This window comes from Lontra canadensis, unplaced genomic scaffold (genome assembly GCF_010015895.1).
Source record: "Lontra canadensis isolate GAN:19392208 unplaced genomic scaffold, GSC_riverotter_1.0 scaffold5, whole genome shotgun sequence".
Taxonomy (NCBI): domain Eukaryota; kingdom Metazoa; phylum Chordata; class Mammalia; order Carnivora; family Mustelidae; genus Lontra; species Lontra canadensis.
The window spans coordinates 5,525,124-5,549,070 of NW_022630999.1; the positions used below are offsets into that span (position 1 = coordinate 5,525,124).

At 36.3% G+C, this 23,947-nt stretch overlaps 1 protein-coding gene across 1 annotated transcript in view; it reads right to left on the bottom strand.

Moving 5' to 3' along the window:
- Positions 1-3,577: 3,577 nt before the first annotated feature.
- C9 (complement C9) overlaps positions 3,578-23,947 on the bottom strand; it is a 50,453-nt gene continuing 30,083 nt past the window's right edge. Inside the window, exons 6-11 of the mRNA XM_032851372.1 lie at positions 22,410-22,682; positions 18,147-18,387; positions 15,310-15,435; positions 13,139-13,317; positions 4,998-5,223; positions 3,578-4,023 (exon numbers count right to left, since the gene is read on the bottom strand). Of these exons, the coding sequence (XP_032707263.1) occupies positions 4,999-5,223; positions 13,139-13,317; positions 15,310-15,435; positions 18,147-18,387; positions 22,410-22,682 (1,044 nt within the window). The 3' untranslated portion in view covers positions 3,578-4,023; position 4,998. The remainder of the gene's footprint in view (positions 4,024-4,997; positions 5,224-13,138; positions 13,318-15,309; positions 15,436-18,146; positions 18,388-22,409; positions 22,683-23,947) is intronic.

Below are 23,947 nucleotides of genomic sequence, written 5' to 3' on the forward strand. Positions count from 1 at the left end.
CTCTTCAACAAATGTTGTTGGGAAAATTGGACAACCACATGCAGAAAAATGAACTTGGACCATTTCCTTATACCACACATGAAAAGAGACTCAAAATGGATGAAGGACCTCAATGTCAGAAAGGAATCCATCAAAATCCTTGAGGAGAACACAGGCAGCAACCTCTTAGACCTCACCACAGAAACTTCTTCCTAGAAACATTGCCAAAGGCAAGGAAAGCAAGGGCAAAAATGAACTATTGGGATTTCATCAAGATCAAAAGCTTTTGCATAGCAAAGGAAATAGTCGACAAAACGAAAAGACAACTGACAGAATGGGAGAAGATATTTGCAAACGACATATCGGATAAAAGGCTAGTATCAAAAATCTATAAAGAACTAATCCAACTCTACATCCAAAGAACAAATAACCCAATCAAGAAATGGGCAGAGGACATGAACAGACATTTCTGCAAAGAAGACATCCAAATGGCCAACAGACACATGAAAAAGTGCTCAACATCACTGTGCATGAGGGAAATACAAATCAAAACTACAATGAGATACCACCTCACGCCAGTCAGAATGGCTAAAATGAACGAGTCAGGAAACGACAGATGTTGGCACGTATGCAGAGTAAGGGGAACCCTCCTACACTGTTGGTGGAATGAAAGCTGGTGCAGCCACTCTGGAAGGCAACATGGAGGTTCCTCAAAAAGTTGAAAATAGAGCTACCTTATGACCCAGCAGTTGTACTACTGAGTATTTACTCTAAAGATACAAATGTAGTGATCTGAAGGGGCACATGCACCCGTATGTTTATAGGGGCAATGTCCACAATAGCCAAACTATGGAAAGAACCTAGATGTCCATCAGCAGATGAAAGGATAAAGAAGATGTGATATATATATACACATACACACACACATACATACATATATACATATATATGAATATGAATACTATGCAGCCATCAAAAGAAATGAAATCTTGCCATTTGCAATGACATGGGTGGAACTAGAGGGTATTATGTTGAGTGAAATAAGTCAATCAGAGAAAGACAAATATCATATGATCTCCCTGATATGAGGAATTTGAGAGACAGAGTGTGGGGCTTAGGGGGTAGGGAAGAAAAAAATGAAACAAGATGGAATTGGGAGGGAGAGAAACCATAAGAGACTCTTAATCTCACAAAACAAACTGAGGGTTGCAGGGGGGGAGTGGGTTATGGAGAGGGTGGTTGGGTTATGGACATTGGGGAGGGTATGTGATATGGTGAGTGCTGTGAAGTGTGTAATCCTGACGATTCACAGACCTGTACCCCTGGGGAAAATAATACATTATATGTTAATAAAAATAATTAATAAAAAATAAATGGGACACTGGGAGTGAACATTTTGCAGAAAATGGGGTGTCTGGAAGAGATTTCTTGAGAGAAAGATTCTGCAAGAAAGAGTTCATCAAGGAGCTGGTGGACCATCCTGAGTCAGGTGTGAAAAATCAGCCAGAAGATACTAGCATCGTTAAAACTACTATGTATATAGGTGGAGGGAACTTGATCTTCTTTATCCATGAAATACAAAATGTGGAAACCAAAACAAGAAATTTACATAAAAAACTGGTGCAAAATGAATGAAAACAACAGGACCTCACAAGAAACAAATTAACCCTAAGAACACTCAGAGTAATAGGATTCTCACCAGAGCAATTTTCACTGAGGATTAAACCTGTAATAAGAAATTACTAAGTACACAGAAAAAAAAAATGCCATGAGAATGAGTTTGTAGACTTAATAGACAAAACAATTGCAGTACAAAACTGTATATTCTGGAAAATTTAAGAGAGACTCCCAAATGAATGTGTTTAATATCCTTAAAAAGATAAAAGTAAGAAAATAATACAGTAGGCTAGGATTATTAAAAATAGATGAAGGTCTTAAATGTAAGATTTGATACCATAAAGCTCTTAGAAGAAAACATAGGTAGTAAACTCCTTGACCCAGGTCTTAGCAATGACTTTCTGAATCTGACACCAGAAACAAAAGCAAAAAAAGCAAAACTAAACAAGTGGGACTAAATTAAATTTGAAATGTTCTGGACAGCAAAGGAAATCATCAACAAAATGAAAAGGAACCTACCGAATGGGACAAATATTTTCAGTCCATATATCTGATAAGCAGCTAATATGCAAAATATATAAAGAACTCATACAACTCAATAGCAAAAACATTTTTTTGATTAAAGAATGGGCGGAAGATTTGAATAGACATTTCTCCAAAAAAGGCACACAGATGGCCAGTAGGTACAAGAAAGATGCTCAACATCACTAATCATCAGAGAAATACAGATCACAACCACAATGAGCTATCATCACGTCACACCTGTTAGAATGGCCAGTATCAAAAAAACAAGGAATAACAAGTGCTAGTGAACCCATGTGCACTATTGGTGGGAATATAAATTGGTGCAGTCACTATGGAAAACATTTTGGAGGTTCCTAAAAAAACAAAAAATAGAACTACTGTATGATCCTCCAATTCCACTCCTGGGTATTTAGCTGAAGAAAATGAAAACACTAGCTCAAAAAGATATATACACCCCTATCCTATAATTATTGCAACATTTTTTACAATAGCCAAGACACGGAAGACACCTAAGGGTCCATCAATGGATAAATGGATAAAGAAACTGTGGTGTATATACACAATGAAATATTCAGCCACAAAAATGAATGACATATGTGGACCTTGAGGTCATCGTGGTAAATGAAATAAATCATACAGAGAAAGAGAAATACTATATGATCTCTCTTATATGTGGAATCTCAAAGGTCAGAAAAACAAATAAAACACAAAACTCATATAGATACAGAGAATAGATTGGTGGTTGTGAGAGGTGAGGATGGGGTGGGAGAAATGGGTGAACCATTTTTGTTTTATTTTTTGTTATTTTGTTATTTTTTTGTTTTATTTTGTATTTTTTGCTTAGTTTTTGTTTTCTTTTAAATCAATTAAATAGATAATAATAAACAAATGATGAGGAAAGACCCTTACGATTTATTGTAAGTGATAAAAGCCAGACATGGATCAACATATATAATTTACTACCATTGGGTAAAGAACAAAAATGGGGAAGGAAGGATATCTCTATCTCTCTATGTCTCTCTATCTAAATATATGTGTTTTTTTCTTATTTGCTTGCATATAAAAAAGATGTGGAAATAGGCATCAATGATAATAATACCAAATAGTTTTGAATGCTTTCTCCAAATTCAAGTCCTTTGTTAGTCTTTTACATGTATTATCTTACTGCAAGTCCATGGGTCCCAAGCACCTTCTGTCTAGTTTTTGTTTTTAATTGAAGCAAACACATAAAAATCACGTTTTAGGTAATTGGCCCTGCTACTGTGGCCATACCCATTTAGAATAAAAATCAGCATCTTGGCAAAGAACAGACATAAGGAAGTCCAGGAGTTTATGCTATCATTAGAAACTCATTCTGCTTTAGGAACACTATGTATTAGATAATGTAGTAATGCTCAATTGATCCAATCAGATTCTGTAGCAGATAGCATTCCCTTGGAAATAGACTCTGAGAATCTGAGTTTGTATGCAGCATATTTATTAGTGTGTGTTCTTGGGGAAAAAAAAATCTATGAGGAGTGTGGAAAGCAAAATTAGGAATAAGGGGAAATTCAATTGTGATGCTCCTGTAACAGAGGGTTCGGCAAATCACATGGGGAGCTCTGAAACTGGATGGTGCTTCTGAGTTGTCCTCACTGAGGCAAGAGGGCTGGCCCATCAAATGCCAACCACACTGACCAGTTAGCAGATAATGAGCCTCCCTCAGGCTGGGAGCATAACCTTGGGTGTGTGGCTGGTTCCTTGTCACAGGGTGATTTCCGAAGAGAACTGAAATGGTGTGTGAAATGTCAGCAGGTGACACTCCTAGGAGGTGGAGGGATGGGTGCTTGATCCTGAAGGGAGATCTGGACCGTACACCATGACATCACCTTTAGTCTTAGGGAATTGTGAATGCAGGAGGCACTGAGAAAAGATACAAGTGGTAGAAGCAGAGGGGATAAAGGAAGTGATAAACTGAGTCACAATAGTGTTAGTGTCATTACAATATTAACAGCAAGGTAATTAGGTTGCTACAATAGTTTCTGGACATCTTGAGAGACTTTTGTATCTTTAACAATGATAAATGATAGATCTTCATAAACAGCCACCGAAATTGTGGTGACAGCTGGATTATCCCTGTTTCCTGCAATCTGAAAAAGTGAACCCAAAAAACATAGGTCTTATTCAAGGGTATTTATAAGAATCGTGAAGAAAACATTCTCTGGAAAATAAAAAAAAATTTAGAGAGATTAGGAATTTTGCTTACTTGCTTAAAAAAATTACTGTTGACCCTTGAACAACGTGGGGGTGAGGAGCACTGACCCCTGCAGAGTTGAAAATCTGTGTAGAACTTTCTATTTCCCCCAAATTAGCCGCCCCCTAATAGCCTCCTCTTGCCTAGAAGCCTTACTGATAATATAGTTGATTAACACATATTTTGTATGGTATATGTGTTATATAGTATATTCTTATAAAAAAGTAAGCTAGAGAAAAGAAAATGTTATTAAAAAATCCTAAGGAAGAGAAACTACATTTACAATATTGTAGTGTAAAAAATCCACATGGAAGTAGGTTTAGAACCATGCAGCTCAAATTCATGTTGTTCAGGGGTCAATCATTACAATTAAAAATTTTTTTTTCATAGTTCTGTTTAAATGCAGAGGTAGAAGATGTAAAATTGTAGAAGATGTAAAACCTCTGTTTAAATGCAGAGGTAGAAGATGTAAAATCAGTAACATATAAAGTCTGATTTGTCCATTTTCATTATTCACTCAGTTTTTATATTATGTTTACCTGGATAATCTAGAATGTTTTCACAAATTAATTCAAGGCTAATTTTCAAAAATACCCTCAAACAGCAGTTTTGTTGCTAATAATATATCATAAGTTGTTCTTACCTTAAATTACTCGTTTACTGGTTTCACAGGCAATCCCCGAAAATGTGATGGGGCAGGAACACAGACATTGTCCATCCAGCAGAATCACTGTACCTCCATTTTGGCACGGGTCACATTTTCCCACATTGAATTCCTTGATGTATTCGTCAATGGCATGTTCCAAATTTTGTTTCTTTAGATATGCGTCTTTTATGCGTACTGGAACCAGATTATGTATAGGAGATAGCTACAAGAAAGCAAACCATTTAATTTTAGGGTTTTTTCTACTGATGGGGCTTGTGCAATACCATTCACTGAATTTTTTTTTTATCAATTCGTTAATTCAACAGAAGCTTATTTAATTATTCGTATTGGCAGATATCATGTTAGTCATAGTAGTGACCAAAACCAGGCATAACCTCTGTGATCATGGAGATCACATCATGGAGGTAAGAAGACGGATAGTAAAATAATCATACAGACTGGGGCATCTGGGTGGCTCAGGTGTTTGAGCCTCTGACTCTTGGTTTTGGCTCTGGTAGGGCTCTGTGCTCTGTGGGAAGTCAGCTTGAGATTCTCTCTCTCCCTCTGCCCCTCCCCCATCTCTCTTTCTCTAAAATAAATAAATGAATCTTTAAAAAAAAAAAAAAGACTTTAGTAGTGACCAAAACTAGGCATGATTTCTATGATCATGGGGATCACACTGTGGAAATGAGAAGACTGATATTAAACCGATCATACAGATAAACTCAAAATGGAAGCTATGGTAGGTGCTATATGGGATGGGTAAATATGTTTTAAAAATGCACAACCATGGATTTAAATGTTTCACAAGATCATGTATTGATGCTATTTGTGAATTGTTTTGCTGTCTTTCCTGTTCCTCTTCTCTTCTACTAGGTAGCCAAGGGCTCGCTATCTCTTGCTGACATGGAGGGTTTGGGTGTAAGACCAAGAACAGAAAGCTCCCAAAGGCAAATTCTTTACTGCCCCTAACCCCCTGCCCAAAAGCCTGAACTCACTGAGAAATTTTTGCAGGGAGAGTATTTTAATATCAAATTTAATTAGACTTAAAGAAAATGAAGTAAAATGATTTATTCTGTACACTTAAATTCCTGGAGTAAGATACACAGTTGTTACAACTGATGGGAAGCTTGGGAAGTAGGGAAGCTTGGAAAGGCTTTCCTGAGAAAATGGCCCTTAAGCTGAGATTTGAGAGTTTGAGGGTGCTGGGACAGAAAGAAGAATATTCCAGTCATACAGAAGTTCTATGGGGGAGACCATAACATATATTGAAAGTGTGTATCATATGCCTATGTAGTTGCCTTCAATTGCATGACTCTAAAGAGCTATTTGAGTAAATAAATCATTGGAAATTGAGGCCCTTGCATGGCATAACACTTTGAAATAGAAGGCCACAAAATTTAAAAGAAATTGGAATCCAAAGACTCAAGAAAGAGGAGATAAAAAGAAAATACCAGGAATTCCTGTATAGGAGTAATGATGGATTAAACAGTATCAACTGATTTTTTTTTTTCCTCTGAGGACAATGACAAAAGATGAACAAATAAACCAAAAGTAAAAATCTGCTTGATCGCCCTGGAGAACTAATGAGACTACTTATTGGAATAAGATCTGGGAGGAGGTGGAAATGCAGTGAGGTGAACCTACTGTTTTTGGGCCACAGTCCCCTTGACACATTTCCTAATTTGGGAATAGGCAGTAGAGGGGCTGAGGTAAAGTAGCACAAATTACTGGGCTGGGGAAAAAAGGTTGGTATTCAGGAACAGCAAAGGAAAACAACACATGCTTTGTTGGGACCCAAAGGACTACAGCCCTAGAAGTAAGAAGGAATTGGAAGTGGGGTAGCTCTGGCAAATACTGCAGTCTGGTTTGCATTAGAATAAACTTGAGGGCACCTAGGTGGCTTATTTGCTTAAGCATCTGACTCTCGAACTCGGCTCAGATCTTGATCTCAGGGTTGTGAGTTCAAGTCCCTCTTTGGGCTCCATGCTGAGTGTGGAGTCTACTTCAAAAATAAAAATTAAAAAAAAAAAAACCCACACAATAATCTTGAAACATTGTAACCCTAGAAACAAATAAAATCATCTCAGGCCTCAAGCTAACAATTTTTAAAGTATAGTATCCAGCCCCTAATAAAAATAACTAGGTACACAAGGAAACAAGGCAACATGAAAGAGAACCGGTAGGAATACCAGAAACGAGAAGCAGAGCTGAGAGAATGCCATCGTTAAGTGACCAGACTTTTATATGAGCAGGGGGAATAAAAGAAGAGATCAACAATTTTAGCAGGAAACTGGAAATTATTTTTTAAAATAGAGGATTTGAAAAAAAATAGAACTATTATAAGTTGATATTATAATATTCCAATTAGAGGATTGGTTACATAGCAACTGTGATACAAATGAAGCAAAGTTAAGAAACTGAAATATAGCACAGAAGAAAATACTGACAGCGAAGCATAAAGAGATAAAAGACAAGGAAATACAGAAAGAGGAAACATAAAAGACAAGAGTGAGAAAGTGAAAGACCCACATAGTTTGAGTCTCAGAAGGAGAAACTATTTAAGAAGCAATATTTGAAGAGCTCATGGCTGAGAATGAAACAAGCCTGTGAAAGACAACAAGGTAACCCAGGGATGAGAAGCAAGGTGACAATTTTTTCTTTTTCACACCTAGGCATATCAGAGTAAAATTGCTAAAACAAAACAAAACAAAACAACCCACACCAAAACCCAAAACCCAAAAACCAAAAAATAAAGTACATCTTAAAATAATCTTTTTTTCTTAAGATTTTATTTTTAAATCATCTCCACCCAACATGGGGTTCAAACCCACAACTCTGAGATCAAATGCGCATGCTCTACTGACTGAGCCAGCCAGGGGCCCCAAATCTTCGAATCATCTCAGTAAAAAAGCCATAGTACTTTGAAAGTAGACTGATACCTGATTGTAACAGATAAGATCAATAACACAAATTCTTCTAGGACAATGAGATATTCAAAAGAGATTTTTAAAAAGATGACCTTGAAACTTCTATCATACACACACACAACTAGATTGACTGTAGAAACAAAAGTAAAAACAAAACAATAAGGCTTCTGGAAGATAGTATATAGAAGATTATCTTCAAGACCTTGAAGTAAAGAAAGATTTAAATAGGACACAACAGCATTAACTATAGTGGAAAGAAATACACAAAATCTACACTATAATTCCTGACATGATGTACTGAAAAGGACACAGCATCACTTCTGTGATATTCTCACCAAAATGCATAACCTTAATCTTCTCTAAGCCTAAATTGAGAGACCTTTGACATAACAGGTGACCAAAACTCATCAAAACATGTCAAGTAAAAAAAAAATGTCAAGGTCATGAAAGATAAGAAAAGTCTGAGAAAATGTCCCAGGATGGGGGGAACTAAGGGGACATGACAACTGATTGCAATGTAGGATTTTGATTGGATCTTACCAAAAGAAAAAGGATATTAGGGGAAAAAACTGGTGAAATTTAAATAAGGTTAGACAGTGTTACTTGTCTGATTTGATCAACTGTATGATTGTTATGTAAGTTGTTAACATTCAGGGCTTCTGGTTTATAGGGTGTACGTGAACTCTGTGCTATTTTTGTAGTTTTACTGTCTGTAGTATTTATGCAATTTTACAGTAAAACTAAAATTATTTCAAAATAAAAAGTACACAAGAGAATATCTGTTATAAAAAATGTATCATAAAGGGTCAAAATCCTCAAGTGAAAAGAAACATTTATTATACTTTTAAGTGAGAATAGGTTCATATCCAAAATATACCAAGAAGTTCCACAGTCCACATAAATGTTCACCAGCACACTCTGTTTTATGAGTTAGTATATGGGATTTAGACTTCAACAATGTCCAATTTATTTGGAAGAAAGTAGCCTCTTACCGACATTGCCACATTGGCATGAACAACATAAGCATGTGACAGAGTTATTTTGGTTTTTAGGAAAAGAAATTCATCTTGTTTTACCCTTCAAAGGAAAGTCAAGGCCAGATAATCTAAGATACAGGAATAGAGGGTCATGGAGAAACTACATGTGGGTGAAATGCACGAGCAGTGTTCCAAGAGATAAAGACGAAGGTCATGCAGTGATCACAGTCTGAGAGGAGCCTCAAACCCTGCAGGCAAAAGTCCCACAAGAAGACAAGGAACAATTAAAGTGTACTTTGGGGGGCACCTGGGTGGCTCAGTGGGTTAAGCCTCTGCCTTTAGCTCAGGTCATGATCTCAGGGTCCTGGGATTGAGCCCCGCATCGGGCTCTCTGCTCAGCAGGGAGCCTGCCTCCCCACCCCGCTGCCTGCCTCTCTGCCTACTTGTGATCTCTGTTTGTCAAATAAATAAATAAAATCTTAACAAAAAAAAATAAAATATACTTTGGGAAGTGTTCCTAAAGAACCACATCTTTTTCTGATGAACTTTAGCTCTCTACTAATTAAGAAAACAGTTCTAATTTTTCTCCTATCTTAGTTAACTCTGTCTACCATTTGTAGATACTTTCAGTGGAGGTAATCTGTCACAAAACTTGCCAACATACAAATTAATGGAAATATAATTTAATATGAAGTACGTTGAATTCTTTCACAGGCTTCCAAACTAATTAAACTTTGTGCCAAATGTAGTTTGTTGATAGAGGAATGTTATTTTCATCCCTATACAAGAGAGTTCGGAATGATTTTCGCTACATCTTTATAACTGTAATGGCGACAGCTCAGAGCACTTGTACTACAGCTCTTTAAAAAAGTTAACGCTCTTTGACATCCAGGGGATCCCTGCTAAGAGTTGCACAATATAACAAAAGTGGCAGGTAAATAGTTCATTGTGCCTCGAGTTGCTCCTGAAAGAGCTTAATGTAGCTTGACTTGCGAGTGAATTTGAAGGGTAAATTTGGTTGAGGGAAATGAGAAAGGGAGAATGGAGGTTGGAAAAGGCAAGATGAGGGCAAAAGCAACACAAAATTCATGCCAGGAGGACCCACCCACTGGCATGAGCTGGGTCATAAATTTGGGTAATTTTCTAGGGCATTGAGTAAGATAACTGAATGTAAAAGTCACATGTATATAAGAAATATTTACATGATTTCCAAGAGAAACAAAATGATCCTTAACACTGAGATTAAAGAATAGTATCTCCCATGAGTTCTCATAAAGGAGACGGTAGTATTATGTAACATCTCTTTAGTAAATAAAGTAGTGGGTTATGTAACTTTGGTTTTTATAATGCCAAGACAGGGTTTTACAGGAAGCCAACTTGCTATTCACTAGTTGTACTGATCTCTGCTGCTTTGCTCTAGAGGAAATAATACACTTTAGATCTCTCTGGCCATCATTAATAAATGTAATTTCCTCAGCTGACATTTTTATAACTAGTCTGTAGCAGTGAGCTTAAGAAGAAACTCAGTTCAGGGGCACCTGGGTGGCTCAGTGGGTTAAAGCCTCTGCCTTCGGATCAGGTCATGATCCCAGGGTTCTGGGATCAAGCCCCACATCGGGCTCTCTGCTCAGTAGGGAGCCTGCTTCCCCACCCCACCCCCGCCTGCCTCTCTGCCCACTTGTGATCTCTGTCTCTCAAATAAATAAAATCTTTAAAAGAAGGAGAAGGAGAAGAGGAAGAAGAAACCAAGTTCAGCTATCTGTTGAGCTAAAAGAAATATTGTGTTAACATTCAGGCAAGCTGGAAACTGAATTTATATACTTCCAAGAAAGTTGAAGTTCTGACAAAAGTTAATACTGAAGGCAAGGCCTTATCGCTACATGAAGAAGGGCAGAGGAAAAATTCTTGGGCTGGGTTAACACATTCCTCAAAGAAGTGGTTTAGTGTCTGCTGAAGCATATGGGTGAAGCGAAAATCAAAGTGACAGGTACTACTTAGTAGAGCATGGCCTTAATTACTTTATTTTTTATTTTAGTTTTTTCATACTTACTTTAGCATGGAAAATATGTTATGATATGTTATGTTATGTTGTGTTATGTTGTATATAACTGTTTTACTTAGAAAACTTTCATAAAATTCTTTAAAGTAATATAACTTCCTAGTGTTTTCTCCAAGATAAGCTGTTTGTAACATAAATACCTAGAAAATTGATTTAATTGGCTCAGAGTATCAAACATAAACCAGGTAAGAGTTTAGTGTAGGTGGGGAGAGGTTTCACCAATTCTTTAAATAATTAAATAGAAGGGTCAACTATATTAAAATTAAGATCATCCCTGGTGTTTGAACATGTCATCCATAGACAAGAGAATGCTTCAGTGTAACAAAGAATTAATTAGTGATTACAAATTTTTTAATTACCCCTTGAAATAGCTTCTAAACCAGAAAAACATTTCTACTGGATTTATAAAATCAAAATAATTTGCAATCTATTTTAAGGTCAAACCAGACTATATATCATATCTCTTTAGGAATTTAAAAGCCACACAAAGTCAATTAAACACATAGCATTTTACTATTTTCTGCACTTCATCTACAAGAAGATACATTTTTAAAAGTAGTTTCTCGGTGACTTACTATAGCTATCATTTTCTTATGTAGAACATTCATATAAAAAGTTCAGTCTTCCAGTATATGAAGAAAGAAACTTAAACAGGTAGTTTAGATGGAATGCCCACTAATCTAAAAATCTGGAGGTCAATATTTGCCTTCAGAATAAGATAGACTATATTTTGCATCCAGCCAGTGGGACTGTCCAAATAGAGTTGATGAAGGTCTTTGAATAGTTGTAGCAAATCTAGTAGTGAATCTTCAGCAGATGCTTTATTTACTTGAGATTTTTTAAAAATTGGCTCTAGACTATGACAGATGATGATTAAGGCCTTCTCAGAGAACAATCTTGGATCCCTACAAGGACAGCTGAACTTCCTTTGAGATGAAGGGATGAGAAGACAAGGCAGTTTGTGTGTCCATGTGGATGTAAACATCTTTCTAAATGAATTCTTTTTTTTCCATTTAAGATTTTCTGACATAGATTTATTTTTCCCGAGTTCAAAATAATGAATTTAAATGTGACTTAAACATAATAAAATAAAAGGGTCTCTTCTGACTATAACTTTATATATAGACATGCTATTTTGGCCAACTTTTTCTCCCGGTTTGTCCTCCTTGGGGCAAAGTATTTGAAGTTTCATTGATATGTTAGCACATCTATGAATGGCTAGATTTCTACGACTTAAGCGAAAAGTAGATTACAATTTTCCAGTTCTGAGTTCTCCCTCTACATAAATGTAATAGTTTTGGTAGCTTCATTCACTCTTTAAAGACAGTAAAATGGGATGAAGGAACAAAAATTCCCAGTAACTAGTCCTATCAAAATGCCAACATGACGGTAACTGAAGTTAATCAAACTAAAGTTGAGGATCATCAAAGATAAATCTGACCTTAGAGAAAACTGTGAAAACTACAGGGAAAATTGAAAGCTATAAGAGGAAGCAGGGAAACAAATAAGGGATAAAAGAAAACACCTTTTTTAGTAAGTTTGGAGAAAGAGTGATGGGGCTAAATGAGACTAGTATTTATATTTTTACAATTACAATGCAGTTTGGTTCCCCAAGAAATAAGGACTAGTGGGTTTATAATCAGAAGGCTATAATCAAGATACAAAAAAGAAAGAAATTCTGGATCCTAAGAACTGCTCACCCTTGGTCTTATTTTCTGAGACCTTATGAACTTCCCTTTTGTGAAGGCCCTTCATGATTCTCTTGTGTTGGAAGTGCTGCAATGAAGTCCCTTAAAAGCAAGGGATAACCAGGGGCAGATGGATAGGAACTAATAATTCTTGAACACCTATTTTGTGCCAGTCTGTGCTAGGGGATCTATGCAAGCAATGCCACTAAATCCTCAAAACAAACATAAAGTCCTGGAGGGTTTAGTGTTGCAGAGGTCAGAGAAGTTTACATGTTTAGAAGGCAGAGACCCAAATTCAGCCTGGGTTGGTGTGAGGCCTGGAGTCACACCTCTCCTCTCTGTCCTGCTTTTTTCAGGGGACGAGATAGAAATGTGTTGGAATGTGCACATCTCTTTCAGATGAAGTTAACTGTTCATCTGAACCCACAGTTATGTTTAATAAAAATATGTAAAAGTCTTCTATTTGAAAATAAACATTCCTTACTTTTTGGTTTACAAGCACTGGAGCATCACTTAAGGAAGTGGCCCAATTTACAAAGTCAGTTACATCAATCGTCTTGGCTCCTTTGAGAAGCTTCTCTTTCAGTTCATTTGCATATTTTGGGGTTCCTCCTCTTATGAGTGAAATAACGTTATCGATGATGCCATCACGGCTGATGTTTACTGGGAAGAGAAAGAGGATATAAATGAAGCATTTATAGTCCTGTGACATTTGATTAACATTTACTGAACCCTTTCATAAAGTGTCATCTAGTATATTTATTGAATTTTATTTATGTAATTTTTTTTACCCCAAATCTCTAGCAATTTTTATGAGTAGCCAATGGTGGACTTCAATTGTCTTTAAAAAATAAAAACAATATGACAGTTGAGATACATTGATGTTTCCAAGGTCATCACTTATGCACATACACACATAGGAAGTACACATGACTTTGGGCTACACTATACATTTTTTGTTTCAGACTTACCTTCATAATTGGATTTTATTAAGGTTTGTTTTAAACTACTTTAAAATTATGAAAAATCAAAGAGCGTAAAAAAGAATCAGGTGGAAAGAAAAATTTCTTTCTATCTTACATTCCTACCTATCTCTCTCCTTCAGTCTCTCTCTCCAGACTAAACCACTTTTAACAAAATTTGTGAACCTTACAGAACTGTAAAATTTTCAAACTGGAAAGGAATTTAAAGATTTTTAGTTATACTTCCTCATTTTTATAAATGAGAAAGCAGACCAGACAGGTGGAGTGACTAGCTCAAGACTAGCTTAAGGGCCAAATATTGAAATTAGGACACTTGATGGCAAGTTCAGTTTTCTTTGCATTTCGTCAATTGTTTCCAATAATGGCCACATGTTAGCGGTTGGTATGTTTTAAAGTATCAGGCTTTCTTCTCTCTGCCTCCCCACTATCATCTGATTCTTTAAAGGTGAGCCTCAACCCTTTGTATGTCTGAAAATGCTCTCAAATTAGATTAAAGATTAAGAACTCCAACACTACCTCATGCGTGTAAATATGCTAAATATTAACAATTCAAGCAACATTTATACCAAAGATATTTATATTTTTATTTATTTATTTATTTATTTATTTTTAAAGATTTTATTTATTTCTTTGACAGAGAGAGATCACAAGCAGGCAGAGAGGTAGTCAGAGTGAGGGGGGGAAGCAGGTTTGCCACTGAGCAGAGAGCCCGATATGGGGCTCGATTCCAGGACCCTGGGATCATGACCTGAGCTGAAGGCAGAGGCTTTAATCCACTGAGCCACCCAGGCACCCCGATATTTATATTTTTAAAAGGTTATGCACTGATTGAATGTTAAGGATGGATTGAGATTGCCCCTCAGTTTTATTGAACTATACTGACACACTGTAAAAGTTTAAGGTGTACAGCATAATGACTTGACATACATACACACACACATATATATATTATGTGTGTGTGTGTGTGTGTGTGTGTGTATTGCAAAATGATTATCACAATAAGATTAGTTAACATGCATCACCTCATAGAGTTTACAAAAAATTATTTTTTCCTGGAATGAGAACTTTTAGTATCTACACGCTTAGCGACTTCCAAACATATCACATGATACTATTAACTCGAGTCATCATGTTGTACATTATATCCCCAAGATTTATTTACCTTATAACTGGAAGTTTGTACCTTTTGACTGATTGGATAAAGGTGGATTGGTGGTTTTGAGTCAGAGGGAAGGCTGAGTTAGGGGAATGATTTTGGTCTTCTCCTTTCTTAAAGGTCACACAGGGTCCTGCCACTAGCCCATTTGAAGCTTTGTTAAAATAAGGGGGAAGAAAGGAGATCTTTCCTGGAGACATTTTTCTACCATTGGCCCTCTACCATTGTCATGATAAATATGCATATCTACAATGACCACCTAGTAAAGGCCTTTTCCAGAGCTGCACTCTGTGTGACCTGCACAATGCAATGAATACATGTCCGTGGGTTGCTTGTGTTTATAATGGTTTGGAAACTACTGTAAAGATAAAATAATTTTGAAGCACTTTAACTTTTTTTAAACAAAGAGTATAGACAATAAGGAGAGTTCACAGTGAAATCACAGTGCTCACAATCTCATTGACAAAAAAAAAAATCCTCCTTTTTTTTTAAAGTAGTGATTTAGGTCATACTTACCAGTATTACCGTCACCCTTCTTTAAACAACCATCTTTATTAAAATTTCCGTCGAGTTCAACTCCAGCTTTCAGAGAAAAACCCAGATCAAATCCTAGGCATCTCTGTACATCCCTTAGTTCAATACCTGTTTAATATATTTAGTTGAAAATTATTAAATAACATCTATCAACATCACAAATGAATTCTGATTTTGCTATTTTGTAAGAAATGTACTAACTGGGATTCCTAGACATTACTGAGCTCAAATTCCAGGTCATATCTGCCTTACCTTGTTCTCATATTAGAATCTAGTGGCCTCCTTTTGAATTTGCTTGTCAACTTACTAACAGAAGACAAATAAATTTACTCCTTGTCAGAAGGCAGCAGTTATAGTAAAGTCTTTTGCCTCTAAAATCATGGAATGGAGACATTGACATCTAACATACATTGAATGCTTATCATATAAACAACATCATTCTTAGCATTTCGTATGCATCAATTAGTTTAATCCTCACGCTGGCCTTTTGAAGAAGTTCTATTATGGTCTTCATCTTACTGATGAGGATATGGAATGGCAGAGCAGATAAGTAATCTGCTGGTGGAATTCGGTAATTAGCAAAGTTAGTATTTCAACCAGAATTGTCTGGTAGTTAAGCACTTCTCTGTATTGACTTCATAATTGGGTCGTGGGAGGCATCAATATCCCATGATCATCTTTAGAAGACTGTTCATTATTAAGGTAGCTAGTTTATTGCTTTAAGCAGGTGGCTTATAGAGATGATAATTTTATTTTGGTCCTATGAATGCTACTTAGTAGATATCAGTCTTAGAAGCTGATTCACTGTGGTATGTGGATGCCACAGTTCCTAGGAAGAAAAATCCTAATACTTAATTGAAGTATATAATTTATTATCTATTTAAAAGAGAGAATAATTATTTTGATTTAAACTACCTCAGTTCACTGACCATGTTGGTTTTTGCTCTTATTTATCATTTCAGATCGTATACACACACATGCCAAAATGCTTTATGAAAAAGGAAAGGGAGAAGTTAAGTTAAACCTAGGGTTTCATGGTTAAATTTAGAAGTTGGGATCTGGGAACATTCAGGAATTCATTTATTCAACAAATATTTTTTGTGTATACACAACTAGTGAGAACTTGAAAAATGTCAGGTGGCTTTCCTCATGAGAAAGGGAGAGGGTGGATAAAAATGGAAGACCACCCTAGAAATCCAGAATACTAAATTTCCAACTGTAACCTAAGAGGCATAAAGACTTCGATTCTGAAGATGGGGCTGAAAATACCTAAGTGATCCCAACAAGCTTAGATTCTCTCCCTCCTCTGTGGATCATGAAAAAAATGTTTCGACAGGGTCTGTACATCCCAAATCTAGGTGTAGGACATGGCTTGGTTCTCAGGTATTTCCAATGAAGAAGTAAGAAAGATGACTTTCCTCTCAAAGGTACCAGAACTGACCTAATGATCCTTGTCTACTAAGGCCAGATGCTAAATAAATTTAAGTTGCTAGGTCTGAGTTATCCAAGATTAAAGATTTCAGCCCATGACGCTTTTTCTCCAAAGCAACTCTTAGCTTGAAGTATTCCTTGTGTTTTGATCATCCTTGCTGAGCCTTTCCCTTCTGATTTTCAAGTTACTCAAGACATAGTCCTCTTGTACCCCTCATCCATGTGATATCTATCAAAATAGCCTACCAGGCAAGACTCATGAAACTTCATTATTCTATCTCACAGGATATAGCCCTGTAGGGCAGTATAAGCCAGATAAACTCATATTCACTCCCCCTGTCTATGTTTCTCCCTGCTCAAGACTGAGGCATCAAGAACAATTTGTTCTGGCCCAGTCATATTGGTTCCATCTATAAAGCGCTTATCAACTGTGTGGGCAATGTCATTCTTTAAGCTCATAGCCATATCCCATTCTTCATATGACACAGAGGCTACAGGGAAGGACCGATGGAAAAGGTTTTGGGCAACACTTCCCTCCCTAAGAGATACACTGAAAAATGCTGAGGGTGGAGAAAGGAGATATGCTGGCACTTATCTCCTCTTTAAGGAATATTATAACTAGACGTAATGACTCACAAAATAAATAATTAAAACTTATTAACACAGTCACTTTGCATCTACTTTATTCTTAAAAATCTTAAATGAAGCCATTAGGCCAGTATGGTAACTGTGTAGTACATAGACCTTTCCTGTATATGTGGCAGACATTGATGGTCAACCGTAGCCTTCTTTCCACGTTTCAAGCGTGGTCAGGAATCCACCCAACATGGACCCAATTCAACTACCACCTTGTGATTAGACTTGTCATAAGATGAAGTAAACTGATTTTCTACCCTTGCTTTAAGACACTATATGTATACAATCTTAACATTACTTTCTTCCTCCTCCCTAAAAGAAATTTAGAACATCATTTTACTTCCAATATTGAAGAACCCTTTGGAAGATGATTGTCATGCATATAATTGAACCGGTTTATTGATTAAGAAATAGATTATATAAATTATGTCTCTTGAAAAAAATTATGTCTCTTGTACTTTTTTCACATTTTAAGAAGAATTTCACTAAAAGCAGTATCCCAAACTGATATTAAATTACAGTATAATTTTGTTAATTTCTCAATAGTGCATGACCAAGTCATCTTGTTTAAGATAGAAGTCAATTTATTATCTGATAGGGTTTTAGATGCCCAAGGGAAGGGAGAGCATTCTCTCAAAGAAGCAGGTTATAGGACTTTATTTTAAAGCCTTTAGCCATTGAGAGAGATTAGCAAAAGGGGTAATGATTGGTTAAAACAGCATTAGAAGTTAGAAATCTATTTCCAAGTATACCTTTCTCTTTCATGGATGTTTTATCCAAAACATATATTAGTTCATAGAATCCTCCTAAAGACCCAGAGCTACTGTAGTGGGTTCCATAGGTTTCCAAAAATGCAAAATATTCCCCCTTTGCGTAGGTACTTGGCAGAGCTTTTATATCATCCAAGAAAGTTTTTGTCAGAACGACATCCCGACTTCTCATCACAAATCTCCCCAGTTGAATTTCTCCTTTCACAAGCAGAAACATTTTTTCCTTGGTTGTATAACAGAAGGAAAAAAAAAATGAGTTTCATCACCACTATTTCAAATTTAAAAATCACAAAAATAAAAAAAATCACAAAAACTCACAAAATTTAAAACTTTAGAACCAGGCAATAAATGTTTTAGCAGTGACCATAGATGACCACTTTAACCCAGTAGGGTGACAAACTCAAAATGCGATTAGTCTGCACTGTTGATGAAAATGGGCAGCAACTGGAACTTTCAAGCACTGCTGGTGGGAATGTACAACAGCCTGATCGCTGTGGAGAACCGCTTGGCAATTTCTTATAAAAATAAATACACATCTACCCTGTGGTCAGCAATTCCATTTCTACTTAGTTACCTAAGATCAGTGACAAAATAGTCCAAAATAATCCACAAAAAGATCTATATGAGACTTTAGGAGCAATGTTAGTTAGAAGAGCTTAAAACTAGAAACCACTCAAATGTCCAGAAATAAAAGAATTGATCAACAATTTGTGGTATGTTCACAAAAAGGAATACTAGTTAGCAATACAAAGGAACAAACTACCGATAGATGCAACAACATAAATATATCCCAAAAATATTATGCTGAATGAAAAGAGACACAAAAGAGTTTGTACTGTATGATTTCATTTATATGAAGTTCTAGACCAGGTGAAATTAAGCTATGGCCAGAGAAATCTGAAGAGTGGTTGCTTCTCAAGCAGTAGGGGATTGACTGAAAAGGGCATGAGGGAATTTTCTTGAGGTGATGAAAATGTTCTACATCTTCCTTGATAAAGTGATTACACAAGTGGATACAAAAGTCAAAGCTCATGGAACTACAGGCTTAAAATATTTGCTACTTGCATTTTATCGCTTGTAAGTTATACCTCATTAAGTTGATTATAAAATGTTGACAATGTAAGGAAAGGTAAACATTCTATATGCAGCCCAATTTTGCAGACAGGAAAATTCTGATCCAAAGGTATCTAGTTATTTGCCCCAAATCACAAAAATAGTCTGTGGCAGCGATTAGTACCACAAACCTAGGTCTCAGGTCTCCCTGCTCCTTCTACTACATCTTTACAATTTTTGATAACAAAGATAGGGTAGACAACACTTTTAAGACATGCAAACTAAATAAGTGAATAGTTAAGCATTCCTAGGGATGATGGCTTCAATTTCCAGGAGAAAACAGGCAGTGACAAAGAACTATGTGTTTCAATGTCCCATACTGTCCCAGTCAAAACTAAACTACAATGGACACTTACGATTTTGTAGATGGTTCATTTAAGTTTCTCCTGCTATAGTTGCAGTTAACACATGTTGATTGCATAGAAGTTTAAAACATTTTACTATTTTTTAAAGTATATCTTGGTGTATATGAACATCACACCAAACTTCCTGTGTTTTAGAAGCACAACTGTTCACACTGTATGACTTTAGGTGATGGTCAGTGATTCAGTCTTCAACAATAATCTTAAAGAAACTTACTCCATACCTAATTAAGTCATATGAATTCACCTTCTGATGACCTGCAAAATAATTCTCATTGGAGTCTCAAAGGTGCACAAAACATATTTGGATTCCTTTTCATTGTTGCTAAAATTAGGAGGTATAACTGTAAGACAGATGTTAATGTTCTTTGGCTCAACTTATTTCAGAGGTAGGTCTTAGATAATTTCCATCCAAACATAAAGTTGTTCCTTCCATCTTAGATAATAAATACAAAATCTCTTGGCCTCACTTGTCTAATCATTTGCTACAAATTTCTTTGTCTTCATTAGAAGTGAAATTCCTTTAAAGAATTTTCCATACTGACTGTTTTCAATTCCTCTAAAATCTAATTCAGTCATGCAGCTCTGCTTACGACTTCAGCAAAACTTCTCTTGTCAAGGTCACCAATGACCTTCACAATGCTAAAGCCAGCAGTGGTTACTTCTTAGTCCTTCTTTTTTGACATATTAACACATTTGACACAGTTCATTACTCCTTTCTCTTTGATAGGGTTTATTTTCTTATCTTCTAGGGCAGTTCCTCTCACATTATGAAGTGTAGACAGATCACCGATAGAATCTACCCATAAAATGCAATTCTGATTCAGTAGGTCTGTGTTAGAGGCTGAGGTTCTAGCTTCCCAGTGATGCTGATCCATGGACCACACTTTGAGTAGTGAGGTTCTAGGGCGTTATTGCCACTTCTTGCTGTCCTCTGCCAGTTCTTCCTCTTTTGCCAGACCTTTTCTCTTTCTGTTGAAATTTCTTAAGTCTTGGATGTTCCCTTTTCTATTTACATTAACTCTTAGGAATCCCACCAAACCCTAAGACTGTAAACACTCCCTACATATGAACAACTCCCAAACTTACAGCTCAATCCCAAATCATTTTGCCAAATTCCAGACTTATAACACCAACTTCCTACTTCACGTCTCCAAGTGAATGTCTAATAGGCATCTCAAACTTAATCTAAAATCGAACTATCATTTTTCTTCTTTCAACCTGCTCTACCTAAAGTGTTCTCCATCTCAGTTGGTAGCAATTTCCAGCCTTCCAGTTGCTCAGGCCCGAAATCTTTGACTCGTGCTTGACTCTATACCTGTTCTAGCCATCTGCACACAACTGGATTCCTGCAATAGCTTTCAACAAACCTTCTTACTTTTGCTCTTCACTCTCGTAATTTCTTCCCATTTAAAATATACTAACATGTGTCAGTCTTCTAGTCAAAAATTCTACCGACCTCCCATGTCATTCAGAGAAAAAGCTAAACTCAGAACAGGCTGTGAGGCCGTTCATGATCTGGTTCAGTGTAAACTTTCTAACTCATTCTCTTCTGGTTCACTTTGGCCCAATGGGCAGATATGTTCCCACCTTAGAGACTTGTCTCTAACAGCTCCTTCTGCCAGATACGTCATCCAAACTATGACTATTTGGCTATTTCTTCTCCTTCAAATCTTCGCTCAGATTTCATTTCCTTAATGAAGTCTACCCTGAACTTTCTTTTTAGTATTGCCCTTGCCTAGCACTCCTGCTTTCCCTTGTGTTATTCTATTTTTTGCTTTATTCCATGGCATTTATCACTTTCTAAATACTATATATCTTGCTTTTTTGCTATTAGGTTTATTTTGTCTATCTCTCCCTGCTGAACTTTCAGCTCCATGAGGACAGGAATCTTTTTTAGTTTGGTTCACAAATGTATTCTAAGCCCTTGAAACAGTGCCTGGCCACATAAGAAAGCCACATTAAATATTTGTTGTATGATTTAAAGGATTTTCCAGCTGCATAATATGGATGGGTATGCATATTAACATAGAGATGAGGTAGAGAGCCATTCAAAACAATTGTATGATTAGGCACAACGTAAGTACTAAAAGTGAATTATTATTATTTTTAAAAGAGGAGAGGGTATCTAAACATGTGACTGTGTTATCAGAAAAGGAAAAATGAACGTTTTGCCGGCATCATACTGATTACAGAAAGTGTTTTCTGTATTTCAAAGGCGATGAAACAAAATTCTAAATCTGACTTAAATATTAAAGGACAAACACATTTTCAAAGCCCTAAATTAAATGTATGATAACAAAGTAAGCAGACCAATGTCATATGCAATGTGTACAACAATTTCATGGCCTAATTACTTTAGAGATGCTTTCCAGTAAGTAAATAGTCATCAGTGTAAGGCATTGTGATGAATTACCCAGATTCCTCAGTCTGATTCTTCATTGTCATTCTGAAGGTGGTATAAATTCAACAGTCCATTGCCACAATCTCAGTCCAAAAGTGTGCTCCGAATTCTTAATACGCTTGTTCTTCTGTTCATCACCATCAAACATCTCACCCCTTTATATTAGAACAGATCCCAGGGCCTCTTCTGCAGTTAGCATTCTTCTTCCTGAACTCCTAGCCACACATTTGGGGATTTGTCGAGTATTTTTTTTTTCCTCTCTCTTCAGTGAACTCTATTTGCTCCAAACACTTAAACTTAAAACAGGGGGTTTGGTTAGTTTGAAAAATATCCCATTATATCCTTTGTTTTAAGCTTTGGTCTTACCGTTTGAGAAGAACGTGAGAGTAAGTGCTGGTAAGTCTCATTTTTGGAATATCTGAATCCAAGTTTGCCCCCAACTTCTTTAGGATGGGAGGAATTTTTGTGAGGAGACTTTTCTTCTTTAGGCATACATTTATACTTTTTAATTGCTTCAGTAGGTGTGAATTTTAAAGTTACTCCTGCATTAATATTTGATGTCGTCTCTTGGACAACGGTTTTGAATACCTCCATCTGTTCTTCATAACTTTCAGTTCTGAAATTTTTATCGGCTTTGGTCTAAAAGAGAATGATGAAATGCTGTTAAAAACAACATACAAAAAACCACCCAAACAGACACAGATGAAAGAAAAGCAATTATTTGAAAGGTATTTGAGCAAGGGAGTTAAGAGTGAAACACCCAAGTGACATCTCTGAGCTCTGATAGGGATTCCATGACTCTGAGGACAGGACACAGGAATCTCATTGTGGGTCTGATTCCTAGTCTATGAAAAAGAAATACCACACACAGCCCAAAGGCTGTTATGAGATAATGCAGTGAGATAATATATATGAAAGGCTTAGAACAGAGCAAGCTTTCAAATGTTAATCTGTTAATAATTAAAGAGCAATTTGCCTAACAGATGTACAATATATTACCATTTGTGTAAAAAAAGAAAGGAAGAAAGAAATGATAAAGCCAACCCTGACTGAAGGCTAGCACAGCTTTGAATATTTTACACATGTTAATTAATTTAAGCAGAAAGGTTAAGACTTGAGCTCTGCACTCTCAACCTTTACACTCTCTTGTCCCTTAGTACATACATATACACATAAATAAATAATTAAAAAAAACAAAAACAAAAAAACTAAAAAAAGAAAGAACAGGAAAGCAAGCAAGCTAAGAAAGGTTTTTATGTGCACCCAGAATTACTGGAAAAATCGACAAAGCTAAGTGTTTGCCCTTGAGAAGTGTAACTGTGAAAGGGAAATCTGGATTGGGAGCAGGTTTATATTTCCTTGCATAATCTTTTGTGATGTTCAGACTTTTTGACTGTCTTTTTTTTTTTTAACAATTGTTTTGTTTTGTTTCCATGTTTTGCATGGAAACAAAACAAAACAAAACATACAAACAAAAAAATACCCAAACTAAACAACCTAGTTAAAAATTGAAACTTTCAGTTAAAGAATTCTTTGTCAACTTGACAATTGTCAGGCATCAGTGGGAGGTTTGTCAATTTCAGTGGTTAAACTCTTTCCAGAGGTCCTCTGCAATATGTTGTAACTTTTGCCTGAAAAGGAGCCACCTATCTCTTCAGTCAGTGGCACAGATTGGATTCGTAGTGTACATTGGGGGACAGTTCTGCACAGGGAATGCTATAGTCTGAATGTTTATGTCCCTCCACAAAATCCATACATTAAAATACTAATGCCCGTGGTGATGGTTGGGCAGAGGGGGAACTTTGGGAGGAGGCTTCATGAATGAGGTTAGTGCTGTCATAAAAGTGACCCCACAGAGCTCTGTAACCCCTTCCACTATATGAGGATGCAAGAAGTCTGTAGCC